Source organism: Oryzias latipes, chromosome 22, assembly GCF_002234675.1.
Source record: "Oryzias latipes chromosome 22, ASM223467v1".
NCBI lineage: Eukaryota > Metazoa > Chordata > Actinopteri > Beloniformes > Adrianichthyidae > Oryzias > Oryzias latipes.
In genome coordinates this window covers 17,871,226-17,888,280 of record NC_019880.2, presented here as the reverse complement: position 1 = coordinate 17,888,280, position 17,055 = coordinate 17,871,226, and the positions used below count along the sequence as shown (strand labels likewise).

At 41.6% G+C, this 17,055-nt stretch overlaps 1 protein-coding gene across 1 annotated transcript; it reads left to right on the top strand.

The window, feature by feature from the left end:
* Nucleotides 1-14,110: 14,110 nt before the first annotated feature.
* On the top strand, nucleotides 14,111-16,713 carry LOC110013704 (complement component C1q receptor). The gene has a single exon (XM_020700189.2). The coding sequence runs from the start codon at nucleotides 14,387-14,389 to the stop codon at nucleotides 16,076-16,078; it is 1,692 nt and encodes a 563-aa protein (XP_020555848.1). The 5' UTR covers nucleotides 14,111-14,386; the 3' UTR covers nucleotides 16,079-16,713.
* Nucleotides 16,714-17,055: the final 342 nt, after the last annotated feature.

Genomic DNA, 17,055 nt, shown 5'->3' with positions numbered 1-17,055 from the left:
GGCTGGAAAGAACTTTTATTGAGGGTTTTCTATAATTAAACTCCAAGGTTTATTGCAACCTTTTCTTATCTCCCTGTTCTTTTTTGTCTGTGGGAGATTTTATCCTGCCAATATGTCTCTGTCTGCAACATCCATAATCAGTTCCATCATATAATAAAGTAGGAGCTCTAAATTGGCATCAATGTTTAACAGATTTTTTAGGGTTCCTCTGAGAGAGATGATAAACTGTGCATTAAGATTTTAGGGATTCATCTTTATTCTCCTGTAACTGTACTTGTTACAGCAGACCTACAGATTTGTTTTGATGAAATACCCCAAAATTTATTTGAGGAAGAAGAAAAAAGTAAGATTTTTTGTTTTAAGAGGGAAGCTTGCAAATTATGTACCATCTCTGCATTAGAAATAAAATTGTACAGTGTAAAGTAAAAATAATAACAATAATAATAATAATAATAATGCACATGAAAAAAATGAAATAATCTGTAAACAAACAACACAAATAAACACAAAGGGATTGCTATTGATCTGCCTTCTTTGAGTGTAGGAAGGCAGAAAAACGATTTGCTCATTTTTTTCAATCTTTTTGGTCTATTTCTTTAAGTACTCTGGTCCAAATCCCAGTTCTTTCTGTGTGGAGTTGACATGTTTACTCGTGCATGTGTATCTTTTCTCCAGGGAATCCAGCTTCCTTCCACAGTCTAAAATCATGCAGTTATTGATGATTGTCCTTTAGGTATGATTGTCTAATAGTAGGTAGGATAGGTTCCAGCAACCTCAATGACCTCAATAAGAATTAAGAGGGTTTAGAAAAAAAGGGAACTAATGTTATACTAATGACATGTACAATGATTCTTTAGTATCTTTATTATTTTTAAACTAATTGGCTAAAAAAATTGTCGGATGTTTGAGTGCTAGATGACCCAACTCCCAACGTTAAAGTTGGGAGTTGGGTCATCAAACCATGAAAGGGATTCCGCAGGTTCTAATGGATGGATGCTCCAGCTGATGAGGGAGCTGCTCAACTTTCTAATGAAGTGAGGGAGGGGAGGTTAATAAAGTGGGTGACAAAAATTTGCCATTTCTCCAGAACCTGAAGATCAGATCAGTGCAGCTCTGTTTCTGTGTGTATTTACTTCCTGGGAAATTTGCTGTTTCCTTTTTAAGTTTAAACAACATAAAACTATTTGAATTTAATCCCTAGATTAAAAAAAGTAACTTTATTAGAAATAATGTCAATTTTATTAAAATAGTAAGTGTATGGGAAAACCAACATTCTGCCAGTGGGCCTGAATGTTGTCTGTTGCAGACTCCCGGCTTTCAGGGCCGGCATCCAGCCGTCTTTTTTAGAAATCCTGCCTTTTCTACTGCTGAATACCTGAATCCGGTGTGTTTAGCCAATAAGGAGTTGCAATGGCAGATTAGCTGGTAAACATGTAGGCACTGGCCCTTGATGCCTGGAGCTTGACATCCAGGGTTACGAGAAAAACCGTACATGCTGCAATATTAACCACCACAAAACTCATTACTTGTATTCAAGAAATGTTTTCACTATCAGATTGTGAGTTCCTAGCACATCATATTTGGTTACATAACAATGGATCATGTAAAAAAATAAAAGTAGTATTAATGTGTGCAGTATGAACTTGTGGGATTGTGTAACACACTGTATACTCTACCATTCACGCACACTAATTAAAGGTTGCTTTAGAAATCATTTTCTTTCCTTTTTTAAAACTTGTTCTTTTTCTGATTTTATATAGTGCATTCATATGCTTTTTAGGTTACCAAGTTCCTTGCATTGCTTCAGATTTATTTTATGTCAACATGTCATGGTTTGGGTTTTTTGCCTTAGTTTTTGCTTTTATTTTGTTCTTTCAAGATTTGAGTTCTGTTTCCTGTTTTATTTTGAAGGTTTCCTGTATGTATCAGTTTTGAGTTTTACTTCCCTGATCCCAATCTCTCCTGATCATTTTCACCTGTGTCTTGTCAGTTCTGTTTGTATTTAAGTCTTGTCTCTGCTTTCCTCTGATGATGGTCCACACTGTCATTTACCTGACCATCTGATTCCCTTCTTCTTCTTCTTCTTGTGGGAGGAGGGTGATTGAAGGAGCTGAGGAGTGATTGATTTATTTGCCTTTTCTGTTCTTCTTTTCTTTACTTTTTTACTTTGGTGTTTAGTTGTTGATGGTTTAGGTGTATTATTAGTTCATTTATTTTGTTTTTTTTTTGGGTGTTTTGTGGGTTTTATCCGGTGGTGGGTGTGGAGCTGGTGGCGTTCTTCTGGACGCCATGGCCCTCACTTCACTTACCAGGAAACACGGCGTTAAAACAGGTGCCGGCTCCCTGCACAGCGTGGAGGATGTGGCTCTGGCCGTGGGGGAAGTTATCGGGCATGCTGCAATTAAATCTGCTGCTCGTATGAATGGAGCCGTTGTTTTGTTTGTGGAGAGGGTGGAGCAGGTGAACACGCTGGTTGAGAAGGGCATTTCCATCAATGGCGTGTTTGAAACCGTCATGCCGCTCTCTCAGCCTGCGACCAAGATCACGCTGTCTAACGTCCCTCCATTCATTAGTGACGAGTTTCTGGTGCGAGAACTGTCCAAACACGGGAAGGTGGTGTCACCTGTGCGTAAAGTCATGTCAGGATGTAGGTCCCCCCTGCTGAAACACGTCGTGTCTCACCGCAGACATGTGTTCATGATCCTCCACAAGAAGGAGGAGGACTTGAATTCTGTGTTTAAGGTGCGTGTGGATGATTATGAATATGTGCTTTTTGCTACTTCTGCCTCTTTTAAATGCTTTGGTTGCGGTGATGAGGGGCATTTGGTGAAAGCCTGTCCACACCGCGCCGTTTCTGCCTCGGGGGGCGTGGCCGCGGCGGCGGCGGGTAGAGCGAGTGATAGTCAGCGTGGGTTGCGCACTGATCGCCCCGCGCCGCGAAGCGCCGCTTTGGTTAAGCGTCCTCCGGAGGAATTGGCAGCCTGTCCTGAACCCGTGGAGGACGGGCCTGAGCCGGTGGGCGAGTCTGATGGGAACGTGATGAGAGGAGACGGTCAGGTGGAGGAAGCGGTGAGTCAGGTTGCAGAGGGAGGGGTTTCGGTAGAGGGTGTCGTGAATGTCACTGAGGTGGTGGATGTGTTGGAAGTTTCTGGTGGGGCATCTGGGGTGGATGCTTCCGCAGCTGTGTGTGTGGATGAGGGGGCGGTGGAGCCCTCTGAGTGTTGTGGTTCGGGTGCGTCTGTGGAGTGTGTGGTGGGTGACGGTGGGGCGTGTCCAGGAGGTGGGATCGATGACGTCGATGCTGAAGCGCGTGGATCGGGGAAGATGGGGGTTTCCCTGAAACGAAGAAAGCGGGCCTCCACGTCTGCGGATGTGGGCGTTAAAGCCAGCAGACTGGTGGTCTCAGCGGCGGGGGCGGCTGTGACTGACGGCAGCGACAGTGAGGGATGCTGGTCTGATTGCAGTGAACTGTCTCAGGGCAGCTCTTTGCTGTCCAATAGTCAGGACATGAAACTGTATCCAGCTCAGATGTTCAAACGTTTTCTGCAACAGACTAAAGGTTTTAAGAAGTTGCACATTCCCTCGTATTTCCCTGATGTGAAAGCTTTTTATGTGTCTGCTAAGCACCTCATAAAACACAGAGCTGAGTCTGACCTGACTGATCAGGAGGTTTACAGACTGAGGAAACAGATGCAGAAAGTCCGACAACAACTTGGTTTTTAAATTCATGATGGGTTTGCTTATTTATTTTATTTCCTGTTTTTTTCCCCCTTTTATTTGATGGATTCCTTTAAAGTGGGCAGCTTGAATGTTAATGCTGCCAGAGAACCCTTGAAGAGAGCCCTGCTCTTTGAGACCATGAGGGCCAAACACCTGGATGTTTTATTTCTTCAGGAGACCCACAGTGATCCCAGTCTGGAGGTGGACTGGAACAGAGAGTGGGATGGTGAGGTTCTTCTGAGCCATCTCACCTCAGCTAGTGGAGGGGTGGGTTTTTTGTTCTCCAGGAGGTTTACTCCAATTTCTACGGAGGTGGAACATTTGGTTGCAGGAAGGGTTTTACTGGTCAGAGCGGTGTTTGAGCGTTTTGCTGTGCTTTTAGTGAATGTTTATGCTCCGACTGCTGGTGCTGAGAGGAAGAGTTTTTTTGCACGACTCAGTGTAAAACTGGATAGCTGTAGTTCGGAGGATTTTTTATTCTTGGGGGGGGATTTTAATTGTACTGAAAATGAGCTTTTGGACCGCAACCACATAGAGCCTCATCCGGCCTCACAGCGCGCTTTGGGGCAGCTGGTCTGCTCTCATGGCCTGGTGGACGTATGGAGAAGGATGCATGCAGACTGCCGGCAATACACTTGGTCCCGCATGTATGAGAGCCGGTTGACACTCGCCCGTCTTGATCGTTTTTATTGTTTTAAGCACCATTTTAATGTTTTTAAGTCCTGTAATATCTTTCCTGCTGCTTTTACTGACCATTCTCTTGTGGTTTGTGTCTTTTATGTGAAGGATTTTACGCCTAAAAGTGCATATTGGCATTTTAATTCAGTTTTAACGTTTGATGCTGGTTTTAAGGATATTTTAAGTTTCTTTTGGACTCAGTTCCGACAAAAGAAACATGATTTTAGTTCTCTTGGGCAATGGTGGGACCGTGGTAAGATTGAAATTAAGCTTTTGTGCCAGCAGTACACTCTCAACGTTACGCGTGATTACTGTCGATTTATTGGAGACTTGGAGACTGATATTGTGGGCTTGGAGTCTTTGAGTGAGTCCACTCAAAATCAGGGGCATATTGAGCTCCTAAAAGTAAAACGGTTGACTTTGGAGCGCCTGCTGGACTCTAAAGTTCAGGGGGCCTTGGTTCGGTCTCGGTTTCAGGATGTTTCTGAAATGGATGCTCCCTCTAGCTTCTTTTTTGGTCTGGAGAAGAAGCATGGACAGATGAAGGTGATGCACTCCTTGTTGTCTGACACCGGAGAGGAGTTGCTTGGACCTGACCAGATCAGACAGAGGGCTGTGGACTTTTATTCCTCGCTCTACGCCAGTGAGTGTGATGATGATGACGGCCTGTTGGATGAGTTCTGCAGTGGACTGCCTCATGTCGCCGAGGAGATGAACTCTCAGTTGGACCGGCCTCTCCAGCTTCCTGAACTGTCTGCTGCCCTTCAGAGCATGAAGGGCCGGAAGGCCCCTGGGATTGATGGCCTCACTGTGGAGTTTTACAAAGCTTTCTGGGACATCCTTGCTCCTGACATCTTGGAGGTTTTCAATGACTGTTTGTTCTCTGGTGCTCTACCGACGTCCTGTCGCAGAGCTGTTGTTGCTCTCTTGCCAAAGAAAGGGAACCTTCAAGAAATTAAGAACTGGCGACCCGTTTCTCTGCTGTGCGTGGACTACAAAATCTTATCCAGGACCTTCTCCAATAGGCTGAGGGATGCTATGGAGCAGATCATCCACCGGGACCAGACCTACTGTGTCCGAGGTAGACTCATGGTCGACAATGTCTTTTTAATTCGAGATGTTTTGGAGGTCTCTGAGCTTTTGGGCGAACGAACAGGTCTGATTTCTCTGGATCAGGAAAAGGCTTTTGACCGCGTTGAACACAGCTTCCTTTGGAAAGTTATGGAGAAGTTTGGATTCTGCGCTGGTTTCATTGCCAAAATCAGAGTATTTTACGCCGAGGCTGAGAGTGTGCTGAAGGTGAACGGCAGTCTGTGTGCTCCTTTTAGGGTGGGTCGGGGCATACGGCAGGGCTGTGCTCTGTCTGGCATGCTCTACGCTCTCTCCCTGGAGCCCCTCCTCCATAAGATCCGTGCAAGTATTGAGGGTCTGTGTTTGCCTGGTTTCCGGGGGAACATTGTTTTATCAGCTTATGCTGATGATGTGATTGTTTTTGTTCAAAATCAGGCAGACGTGAATGTGTTGGTAGATGCAATACATGCATTTTCTAAGTTGTCATCTGCTAGGGTTAACTGGCACAAGACTGAGGCCCTTGCTGTGGGAAAGTGGCAGGACGCTCTCCCGACTCTCCCATCCAATGTGATATGGAGGACGGATGGTTTGAAGTACCTGGGGGTTTTTCTTGGTGGTCCTGTCACGGAAAAAAAGAACTGGGTGGATGTTGTCCATAAACTGGAGGGGAAGTTGAACAAATGGCGATGGCTGCTTCCCCAGATGTCTTTTAGGGGGAGAGTATTGGTTATTAATAACCTTGTTGCTTCCCTGCTTTGGCACAGGCTGATGTGTTTGGACCCCCCTTCCGGGTTACTGTCTCAGATTCAGTCCAAACTTGTCAATTTCTTCTGGGACAGTCTACACTGGGTGCCACAGGGAGTGTTATTTCTTCCCCGGGAGGAGGGGGGACAGGGCCTAGTACATCTGGCCAGCAGAACAGCCACCTTCAGGATCCAGTTCCTGCAACGTTTTTTGACTGGGCCGACGGACTTAATGTGGAGGGAGCTGGCTAGCTGCATTTTGAGGCGTGTGAATGGTTTGGGGCTGGATGATGCTCTGTTTTTAATGGACACCAAATTTTTAGATGTACGTGGGGTGCCTCCTTTTTATCAGGGTGTTTTTAAGTCCTGGCACCTTTTTAATGTTGTCAAACGAAAAAACTCTCCCTCTCTTTGTTGGCTCTTAAAAGAGCCCTTGATCTTTGGGGCATGGTTGGACATATGCGACGACACCACCCCTGGACTTCAGTTGACCCTTCGAAGGTCTGGAGTTTTGACTCTGGAGCAGCTGGTGACTGCAGCGGGACCCGATCTGTCGGACGTCTCCTCTTTGTGTTCCTCGCTGGGTCTCCGGTCCGCCAGAATGGCACGTCGTCTCCTGGATCGCTGGAGGGACAGGCTGGGGTGGGGGGACTCCTGGCTGCTTACTGCAATGGGACTACTGCTCTCATCCACGATGACCTTTTTCCAGAGGTGTGGCTGAGCCCTGATCTGGGTGGACTTACCGGACAGCTGCTTCGTCCCTGCAATCCCAACAACCTGACTCTTCCCTGCGCGGACAGAAGAACATTGTATGTTAACTGTGTGAAGGTCTTGAACAAAACTAAGTTGCAGAACCGCCTTCCTAGTGCGTGGACTGGCAAACTGAGTGGAGGCGAGGACGGACCACATTGGAGAGTCCTTTACAAGGCTCCCATACGGAAGAGAACTGGAGACCTCCAATGGAGGATCTTACATGGTGCTATTGCTTCGAACTCTTTTATCTCTGTTCTCAACCCCACTGTTTCTGACTGCTGCCCATTTTGTGGTGTAAGGGAAACCATTTTTCATGTTTTTAGTGAGTGTAAGAGGCTTTCAGGTCTCTTCACTCTTTTAACGTCTGTATTTGCTCTTTTTAATGTGAAGTTTTCCGTTCGTTGTTTTATCTATGGGTCCGGGTACAAGAAAAAAGACAAGGAAAAGTGGCAACTGCTTAATTTTATTGTTGGTGAAGCAAAACTTGCGATTCACGTCAGCAGGAAGCGCAAAATAGCGGGCGAACCTCTGGCTGATGCAGTTCGTGTCTGGCGCTGCAATGTCCGTTCCAGGCTAAAATTAGATTTTTCTTTTTTTAGACTGTCGAACCGTTTGTCTTGTTTTAAAAAGATCTGGTGCTTTGACAATGTTCTATGTCGTGTGTCAAATGGTGAAATATGCTTTGCTTCTTTTTTATGTGAGTGATTGGTGTTTTTTCTTGTCTGTGATCCTTGAATAAACTGACGTTTTAAAACTCAAAAAAACTCTTCTTCTTCTTCTTCTTGTTACCCTGACAGTTTATGTGTCAGATAAATGCATCTAGACATTAAAGAAAAACACAATTAGAAACAACAGACCACAACAAGAATCAAGTTTCTCATGCACGAGGGAGAAAAGCAAATGTGGCAGAAAACGTCCACCACGCTTCTCTTCTCAAAGGACTGCTTCTCCCCGTGCTGCTTTTATTAAGAATTCAAGTAGGAGGTAACAATTTCCAAACAAAGGGAAAAGTTCATTAGGGGGTGTCGTATAATGAACCATTTGGGAGGATTCCAAGTTCAAACAGTATTCCGTGTCAGCTATAAGGACAGTGTCGTAAAACCCCCTCTTCATAGCTGGGATGAGAAGCAGATGAACAAACACACAACTGTTTTATAAAAAGGTAAAAATGTCAATCTGAGTTAACGTTAAAACATACATTTAAACAATGATAACAATAAAACTATTTCCTTCACATTATGTTTGGTTACCCTGCTCAGCAGCGCTTTTTGTTTAACAAGTATTAAAACCCTTTTGACTTGGAACCTCCCGTCTCATGGCTTAAGTTGCATAATAGAACATTTAATGTTGGTTCTTTATGAAAAAGAAAAAAAAAGGTCAAATCAAAGCACCTAAAGGTATGCCTGAATTTCTGGAGTCCTCAATGCTGGAAAACATTCTTTTTGTTGACTGTTTTAGTCCTTGTTTCAATAACAGGAATACATTCTTTCTTTAAGGAGGACAGCGTCAATTATCACTTCTCATGGAAAATCAAAACACAGAGAGAGATTTTTCCACGTTAGTTTCCCTGATAAGATCTTTCTGCAGGGTGTAGTTTTTTGGAGCTGCTGCATGTAGGGAGCTGCTTTGCAAAAACTCCATCACAGCTTGCTTATTATGAGTTATAAAGCCAAGTAGGTAACATTTCAGTGGAATATAATGACTTGTTTGACACAATGAATCTGTAAAACTATAATTTCATGCAATTAATGAATAAAACTGTAGTGGAGAAGAGTTTTTGATTACTGCAAAATCTAAAAACCCTCTAAACTTCCAAAATGAATGATTTTTGTTTCAATAAAATGTGACACAATAATGCGTGGGGCCTTTTCACTTTTAAAAAAATATTTTGGAGTAAGATTCTGAGTAATGTGATTGGTAAGATATGAATTTTTTGCTGTGTCACTGCTTTAAAGATACTGCCAAAGACAGTTTCATGCTTTAACAGGCCTGATGTCATTAAAGGATTTAGAAGGTTATCTGAAACCAGCCATTCATATATTTTCACATATCTGTTTTGTTTGTTTTTAGACTAGAAAAGATGTCAAATCTGTCCTATAAAGTTAAGATTGTTTAAGCATGACTATTTCAGATGTCAGAGGGAAGGTATTTGATGCTTTTTAAATCTTGACAAGGTTTGTCCAGCTGGATTTGCATGAGGATTTTGTCTACAGCTCAGTGCCTGGATCATTCTGAAACCTGTAAAGAACTTGTATCATCAGGCTGAGCCTGGAGCTAACTAACATTATCCATTTTCTATTTTTCCGGCATTAAAAATGACAGGTATGAAAAAAAACATGCCTTGTCTTGTGCCTTCTTTCATAGTATATTATCATTTAAAGCAAAGCATCTAGTTTTTGTTGCCTAATAAAGCCATAATACATTCAAATTGACCTGTCATTATAAATAAAGGGTCTCAGTAGTTTTTGATTATTAAAGAGATGACATATTTTTGAAAAGTGCTGTATAATAATCTACAAAAAGGAGTTTCTCACTTCTGCTTCTATTTTTGTCATGATGTTGCTCTTTACCTCTGCTTGGAAAGAAAAAGACCTGTACATGCTGTAGCATGTTATCACCACTTGAGGGCAGCATCCAGTCTGAACAGTCTCACTCTTGCAGAATATGAATACCTGGTTGTTTGCCTTTTTTTTCATATAGTTCTCAGTACTTTTTTTGATAATTTTGTTTGTAGAAATTATTATCATTACTATAATTTGTAGTAGCTGTAGAGTGGACTTGGACTATAAAAGTTAATTAAAAATACAATTGACAAAGGTGCGTTTGAATCATTAAGTGTTATGCAGAATCATAAATGAACTAATAATTGCTTTTAACATTTCATTATTTATGTTGATTTTGATCGAAAATAGATCTTAAAGAGATCCAACATATTGTTTTAAAACAATCCTCTGTGCATCCACAGGGTTTTCTCCTAGGAAGCAATTTTAACCCTTGTGCTATCCTATGACCCCACCCTTGCATTGACGTGTTCTCCCTACCATGACAAAGGTGGATAAAGGTGGAAAGATTTCATGTAATCCATGGACACCAGTGAAGATCACAAATCATTGAGGAAAAAAGGTTCAGTGCACTGTCTAGTGGGTCTAGATCAGTGTTTTTCAACCAGTGTGCCGCGGCACACTAGTGTGCCGTGGGAGATGGTCAAGTGTGCCGTGGGAAATTGCCTTCATTAACTGATCCAAAAACATTTCCCATCTCCAGGATTTCAGCTCTGTGTTCATCCAAACAGGCCCTGATAAAACACTGAGGAGTTAGGAATTTAAAAGATCGTAAAATACTTTTTTCTTTCCGTTTATTTTATTTTATTAAAGACATTTTGATAAGAATGACGGAACCGCAATTCAGCTGTATTTTGGAAAAGTCCCACCCCTTTAACTGTCTCCACCAATCATTGTTGGGGGGCTTAATCACATGTCATCAATCTGACCAATCAGAAGTGCTTAAAGTCTTCACTTCCTTGTCCCGATTTAGCTCGTAAAGTCGCTCAGTTCTAACAAAAATACCAGCTAAAGCTCGTCTTCAGCGGTGTAGCTTTCCACAGAATCCAGTATCAGACCGTGGAACAAGTGAACAAAACCATGAAGCTCCGAAAAGCGATCTTCGGCCGTTTTATGCACTACATCTCCCATGATGCATTGGGTTGTGAGAGTGACAGCGCACAAGGAGATCTGTTGTTAAACGTCTTGAAACCAACGAACACACATCACACTGTTTTTAAATCTTCTAAATTAACTTTTATTGCATCTTTTAGAAAAAAACAGCTGCAGTTTCCATCTTTTTCTGCAATAATTATCTCAAAAATGCATGTGAGATTGTGGAGGGGCTGTAGATCAATACAGACTATGAGTTTCTCCTTTTTATTTTTAATTTTTGAATGCTGGTGTGCCGCGGGATTTTTATTAAGGTTAAAGTGTGCCGTGGCTCAAAAAAGGTTGAAAAACACTGGTCTAGATGACTCAACTCACAATGTTAAAGTGCCTAGGATTGCACAAGGGTTACAGTCCCTATCAGTCAAATTTTGATCTATTTTAAAAGCGTCCCTAGTGGTCTTTAAGTTATGATTTTGCAATTTTTAGGCAAAATAAAAAAACCTGAGTCGTTTTCTAGAGCATAGTTTTTGCAAAGCAGCAGCAATTTATAAGAAATGCACCTCTGAGTTGTGTTTGGGACTGTTGGCAAGGAAGTAAGCCTCTGCTTATATCCCATCATCCCTTTGTTTACACTCTCTCCCACTAGCATCCAGCACCTCACAACCCCATGCTAACATAAGGGGTGCAACAAAAATGGTGAGGGGTGGCAAGAGATGAAATTTCTCTCTGATCTGATGCTTTATTTAACCCATCTTGACGATATGCTGTTCGTCACGATATCTTGACACCAGTGGTGGTGCGGCACGTTGTCACGAAACAAATATTCCGCTTTTTGTGGAAAAAAAAGCAATCCAAATTGGAAAATGAACAAGAATTAATGACTAAAAACCGGTAAATATTTATTTCTTTTGTAAGTGACCATGGTATAAGCGGGTTAATGGCCTTCAAAGTGTGCATTATCAGAAATGTATACTTCGTGGAAGCAACCAGATGGTTCAGGCTTCCACGTCGTGCGTTAATTTCTGATAATGCATACTTCTTCAGCCATTAACCCTTACATATCTCACATTGTGATTTTACTGGACAAACAACTATTGTAATATTGGTCATAAATCCAAACATGACCCACTTACCATCACTTTTTAAGCTGAGTCATGGCCAATTATAAATATTTCATTATGAAAAAAAATGCTATGGTAAATGCCATGTACTTGTATGGTGCTTAGAAGGCCCAAGGCGCGTAACAGTCACAGTTCCATTCAGATTCAGACTTTCAGATGTTTAGGATTGTTTTCTTTTATTCCGCATAAGGGCTGTCTGGACAGTTATTTGCTAACTAGATGTTACAGTTTTTCTCAGTCGCTTTAGTACAATTCTCAGATCAGAATGAAATTCCCAAAACTATTTGTTCAATCTTTACATCATGATGTCACTTGTGCACATCATATAAGCAGTTTCTCACTTCTTTGAACAAGTTGCAATTGCTTTGGTACATCCATGCAAATGATTATGTACAATTCTCTGCTCTTTGCTACATTATCAATTGTTTATGTCATGTTGATCAAAATGTATTATATAGTTCACTGTGCAATAGTCTTACTCTTCAAAACACCTAGTCATTAGTTCATTGTATAAGTCATTAACTGCAAAATGGTTGACCAAGTTGTCATAATGTGACAAACATATTTCGCTGCATTGCAAGAGAGGATATTCGCTGTGATGTGGATGAGAATTTGTGGCCTAACATACAGGAACGACAAGAGGTGTAGGAAGACCACACCAATTCCTACTGCACTGCATGTACTGTTGTACAGAATATTGTCCTATCTTTTTTTTCCCTCTGTGTTACTGTTTGCAGTGGTTTTTTTCTATGTTGGTATGACATGGTCTGTCAACAAATTACAATATGAACAATAAAAGTGTAAATGTGAATCTTGTCCAGTCTCTTGCAATCAAACAAAAAAAGTGTAACTAACATTTTACAATAATTGTCATCAAAACTTTAGCCATAGTTTACATCATAACCTCCCTCTAAAGTACAGTTATATTGACAACATGACTAAGTCATTTGACTGTCTTTTTCGTAGACAATGATACAAGGACTTGACATTCTGATGGCACTGACATGTTCAATGACATAAAGACTTAGTTTTGAGAGATGAACTAAAGATTTTGAGCAAGTTATAGGCTTTTGCAAGAAATCCATAGTGTTTTGCTGTTTGTACAAATTGTTTTGAGAAATGCACACACGGATTTGCAAACTTCAATTCTGATCTGAGAATTGTACTAAAGCAACTGAGAAAAACTGTAAATGGCAGTTGTTGTTTTACAGCAGGGACTAAGAGTGTATAGGGACTGAAAGTGTAACCCACTGGGTGGAGGAGTATCTGACTCAGTTTCCACCAATTGTTGTTGGGGCATAAAGGAAGCCTCAGCATTTACAAGAATGTTCTTGGCAGCCGTGATTCAGAACAGTGTATTCAGTCCAAAACACTACAGATCAACATGCTACACAGCAGCAGACCCGGTTGTATTTTTACAAAAATATAAAAACAAAAAATGAAATATTCATTCATATAGAACAGGGAAAGGATATCTCTAAAGTCATGTTGCAAGTTAAAAACGTTTATGTTGTTGAGTTCAAGTAAAATAGATAAATGGTTCTATTTTATAGCAGCTGTGACCGGTAGAATAAATAAAAAAAAAAATGTAAGTTTAAAAAGTACACAATTGATGGACTTTTTATAAAAAATAGAAATACAGATTTATATTTTTTGTCTTCAAAGGTTCTTCTTCTTCTTCAAAAAAAAAAAAGAAACTAATTGTGACACCTTCAGTTGAGATGTGTCATACACATAGTTACTGAGCCTCTTTGGACCTGCACATTTGCCCCAAAATTCAGAGAAAGATGTAAAAGAAAAATTCTGCATGATAATTATTTTTTATGATTAAGTTGGAAATAAGACAAATTTTTCACTTTACTTTATAGCACTAACTAACATTTACTGGCAAACATGATGCAATGCTCTTTTAAAATCTAATACTGCAGGTTCTCAAATTTCCCTTTAAAAAACTAATATTTTTACAGATTTGAAGTCAAAATTGTTTCAAAATAAATAATTTGTTTAGTCCTGAGATCATGTTCTGTTTGCAGCCGTAGAACCAGAAACATGTGAAGGCTCACTCCAAATAATTTGGCCTCATATGTCATTTCAAAACATCAGAACAACTTTCTATTATGAATGACTCTAAGACGACCCCGCTTCCTGAGATCTTAGTAAGAGTTTTCTGGTGTAAAAAGGCATCTAATAGGTGGGCATTTGTAATTCACTTTTAAGGCTAAGGCTATTTTTTAACAGTATGTCATAGAGAAGGTCATTATTGACAAAAGCAAAGGTCACAGGCTGTTCCTGGGTTGTTTCACAGGTTTTCAGAGAGCGGGGAACATGACCCCCTCTATTTATTATGGTCATGCACATTTAAGGGAGTCTACAGAGGCCGGAGACATCTGGAGCACCAGCCAAAACACTCTGCAGCTTTTCATTGTTTTCAGAACGGAACTGGTTTGCAGAGGAGAAAGAAAAGACCCATAACCTCTTCTACAGACGATTTCCTTCTTTAGTTTGGTCTCTAAACAGGATGCTTGAGCGAGACTCTTAGTCAAAGGCTTTCACCAGTTGTTGTTTGGCTACGAATGAAGAACCACATACTGGTTTTACGCTGGAAACATTTGGACTTTACTGAAGTTTTCTCCCCGTTTGTGTAGAAATGAGGCTGTTCATCCTCTGTCTGGAGCTCATCTGCAGCTTTCAAGCTTTATTCGGATCCCAGCATGAAACCCTGTGCACTTCTAACACCTGCTTTACTTTTCACATGGAGAAAGCAAATTTCTCCAAGGCCCATCAGAGCTGCACAAACAACGGTGGGCAGCTGATGACCATCAGAGACAAACATGAAGAGGACGTGTTGCAATCGCTTCTCTCACGGATCCAAAGAGAAAGTCACAGCAAGCCGCCAGCGTTTTGGATCGGACTTAAGCTGCACAAAAAGGACTGTGTCGTCCACGGAAAGCCTCTCCGAGGGTTCAAGTGGGTATCTGGGGAGGAAGATTCCTCTTACTCCAACTGGAAAAAAAATCCTCCTCTCACATGCACAACAGATAGATGTGTAATGATCGATTACACTTTTTCAGTCCAAGATCAGCTGAAGTGGAGGGCTAGAGGATGCGGAGGGCACGCTTTTTACGCATGTAAGTTTTATTTCCAGGGGATGTGCCAGCCTTTGGCTCTGCTCGGACCTGGACATATTAGCTACATTGCACCGTTCTCAAAAATCCCACAAAAAAGCAAGATGAACTTACTTCCCAAGGGAACATACTCAGAAATTACATGCAGTGACAAGCAGTCCCACTATTCTGTGTGCACAGAGCTGAGTGGCACTTTCAGCTGGACCAATCCCGGCCCTTTTTGCAAGTTGGAAATGCGAAGCTGCGAAATAAACAATGGTGGGTGCGAACACCTGTGCCAACAGGACGGAGATTCTGTTCTGTGTTCTTGCAAAGACGGTTATGACTTGGATGAGGATGCATTTTCTTGCAGAATTGGAGATCTATGTCGCCCTGATACCTGTGAGTATCAGTGTGTGATGGGGGTGTCAGGGTTCTTCTGTAGATGTCCGCATGGTTTTCACTTGGATGCAAACCTGCGCACTTGCTCCGACATTGACGAGTGCCAGTTGCAGACCTGTGAGGGGCATGAGTGCGTAAATACGCCTGGCAGTTATAAATGTGTGTGCAGAGACGGCTATGAAATGTTGGACGGAGAATGCAGAGACATAGACGAGTGCAAGACATCCACATGTGAGCACAGCTGCTTAAACTACGCCGGATCGTTCTCCTGCAGCTGCAATGACGGCTTTGCTTTATCGAGTGACGGGCGCTCCTGTGCTGATGTTAATGAGTGCATGTATAACCTTTGTCTCCCTGGATTTACATGCATCAATACTATAGGCAACTTCGAGTGCAGAGACCACCAGGTGAACAGAGAAACAACTAAAGAACCTTCCACGTCGGTGGCAGCAGAAGGCTCAGGTGATGAAGAGTCCCACGAGAACGCCACACAGTCCCTGACATTGACCACAGTGGAGCTGCAGCATCAGTCCCCTCACGTTAATGTGGCGGCGCCAGTAGTGATTAACACCACAGACGCTGATCAGCACACTAATGCGTCAGCAAGTGAAGCCAAGGCCGCCAGATCCAGGATGCTCATCTGCATCCTCGGTTCTGTCGTTCCTCTCCTCGTTTTGGTTGCGGTCACTCTGTTTATTGTGGTTTATCGGTGCAGTCGCTCCAAGAAGGAGGTCAAGAAGAACACCTCAGCGGATGGGTACTGCTGGGTGTCCTCTGGTTTGGACCCCCGTTTAGAGAAACTGTATGAGTCCATCATGACTGATGATCTATGACCTCATATGGACAGAAAGACTTTCTGCATTTATTTATATAATTTATACTGCCGCTCTGCTTTTGCAGAGCTGTGGTCAGGTTTCATTTTATCAAGTCTGTAATGCACATGGGTGACCCAAAGGTAAAGTCTGGTTGCAAAGATTTCAAATCTGCAATTTGTTGACAAATCTTGAAACAAATGTAAATAACATTTTTTATTTCACTGCTGTCTACAGTTGCATAAGTCGTATAAGTATTCCTTATGTCATATTAACTGTATATTTGTGTAATGTTTTCAGAATACACAACTTTATCTCTGGGATGTTACACATTACCCTGCATTCATCAGTTGTGTGTCTTTTGGTGTTTTTTGCAAATTCACTTGAACAAAAAAAAAACAATTTTCTCACTCCTCCTTGGCACCATGTAGCACCATGGAAGCTTTTTGCATATCTAGCAGGAACACAAGTGCAAATAAATGTTGCTTTTGGCTGCTTCCTGTTTCTACATGAGGGGAATAATAAGGGTGTGGGGAGTTCTTTGTTAGGACTGAAAAGGTTCCAGCTATTTTAATAGCATGACCACTGAGATGTAAATATGGATGACTGAAGTGTTTATTTTTATAATGTCACTAATAAAGATGTTAAAAGCTTGCGATTGCTCCCTAAGCATCTTATCTGCAAATTAAATCAAAATAGGAAACGTTTGTTTAGAAGACAAAGACATGTTGAGCTCATTTATTTACATAAAGCTTTCGACTTGTGTAAAAGATAATAAAATGTACAGCTGGATGTGTAGATAAAAGTAATCACCAGATAGCAAAAAAAAGAAGAAGCAATAATTCACTTTTTTTTTTTTTTTTTTTTTTTATAAATTTCATGTACTGGGTTTACAATGACCATACTAAAGGTCACAACTTTTGCTAAACTGGTGCTGCTGATTTACTGGATCAGGTTCAGTCAACAAGGAACCGACAAATTCAGATTATCAGGTGCAA